The sequence below is a fragment of the Triturus cristatus genome, chromosome 7 (assembly GCF_964204655.1).
Source record: "Triturus cristatus chromosome 7, aTriCri1.1, whole genome shotgun sequence".
Taxonomy (NCBI): Eukaryota; Metazoa; Chordata; class Amphibia; order Caudata; family Salamandridae; genus Triturus; species Triturus cristatus.
This window is the reverse complement of record NC_140590.1, coordinates 1,786,387,159-1,786,388,857: the sequence shown is the minus strand read 5'-3', so window position 1 is coordinate 1,786,388,857 and position 1,699 is coordinate 1,786,387,159. Positions and strand designations below refer to the sequence as shown.

Sequence of the window (1,699 nt, the reverse complement as noted above, 5' to 3'; positions counted from 1 at the left end):
CTAGTACAGTCCTGTGTCTTTTTTTGTGTGTGGCCTGATAGATCACTTAGGAGGAAGAATAATTTTTTGTCTGGATTCTCGAGCAGTTCTCTATGAAAGAGCTTAGATATTTTCACTCCCTTTTAATAATAAAAAACACCAGCTTCATGAAGATGGCAATATTTGAAACCTTTAACAGTTACTATAGGATTACTTTTTTAGGTTTTCAGTATCTCAATGATTCTGTAGAGTTTTAAAAAGCAATATTAAAATACTTATTTTGTGTTCAACGTTTGACTTACATGATTTGCTCTATTTGTGAAATAGCTACAGAGCTAGCTTGTGATATCAGCTCCATATCAATGTCTAAAACCAGTAATATTTACATTGTCTGTGTACTTCTTTTTATTGTCTCTTCAAGTCCAGGTGTTACTGCAACATTGCTGAATGGAAGGCACAAATCTAACCTCAAAGGAAGGCTTCCTGATCGTGGGGTTTTCTGACTTTCCACATCTGCAAATCCCACTATTTTCTGCATTTTTACTGATCTACCTGACAACTCTTGCAGGAAACCTTTTAATCATGGTGACAATACAGTCTGACTCACATCTGCACACCCCTATGTATTTCTTCCTCGCAAATCTGTCCTTTCTTGACATAAGTTTCACCTCAGTCATTTTCCCTCAGATGTTGGCCCACTTCTTTGAGGAGGGCACACATGTATCCCTTGCCAGATGTCTCATGCAGATGTATTTTTTTATGCTTATACTGTCCACAGAATATATCCTGCTCGCAGTCATGGCTTTCGATCGATATGTGGCCATCTGTAATCCTTTGCACTACACCACGATTATGAACCAGGCTATGTGCAATCAACTGGCTGCAGCAAGCTGGGTAGTTAGTTCAATGGTCCCCCTGCCACATACCATTCTAATGTCTGCACTGTCCTTCTGTAAGTCCCACACAATCAATCACTTCTTCTGTGATTTGACAGCCATTTTGAAAATGTCTTGCAGCAACACAAGCCGAGTTGAGGCACTTACTTACATTTTGGGGTCCATACTTGCGGTTCTGTCATTCATTTTAATCATCATATCCTATATCAAGATTGCCTCTTCTATCATGAGAATCAAATCCAAAAGTGGCAAGAGCAAGACCTTCTCCACATGTGCGTCACACCTGACAGTGGTTGCTTTGTTTTATGGATCACTCCTTTCTACATACATGAGACCAACATCAACATCTTCATTGAAAGACAACAAGATACTGTCCCTTTTGTACATTGCTGTTACTCCACTCTGTAATCCTGTCATATACAGTATGAAAAACTCAGACTTCAAAAATGCACTGAGTAAGAAAAAGAACAGAGGATAGACCAATGTGGAGAACAGGATTTCGTGGTGTGAAGGGCTTGCAAGCAAGCTAATCTCTTGAATTCTTTGTATTTGGGTGTTCAATTATATTGTTTGTAAGTGATTCTGAGAATGTTTTAAAACATGTCTGATAGACAATGTGTTGATTCTTTTTTGTTGGGAAGATACTATGGCCCTGGTGTGGTATCCCGTGTCATGGTATGTGATGTGGGTTGGTACGCAGGGTAGTTCTATTGGAATGTTAGTTGGGGTAACGGCTGTCCTCTGCATAGGACCTGCATCTGTGCTCTCATCGGACCTATTACTTGGAATAAATACTTCTTACCTTGATTGGTGTGAGTCCATCT

General features: G+C 39.6%; 1 protein-coding gene across 1 annotated transcript; it reads left to right on the top strand.

Annotated features, from left to right (window-relative positions):
* The first annotated feature begins 426 nt into the window (after positions 1-426).
* On the top strand, positions 427-1,353 carry LOC146813126 (olfactory receptor 1G1-like). The gene has a single exon (XM_085615268.1). It carries the CDS (start codon positions 427-429, stop codon positions 1,351-1,353), a length of 927 nt encoding a protein of 308 aa, XP_085471394.1.
* Positions 1,354-1,699: the final 346 nt, after the last annotated feature.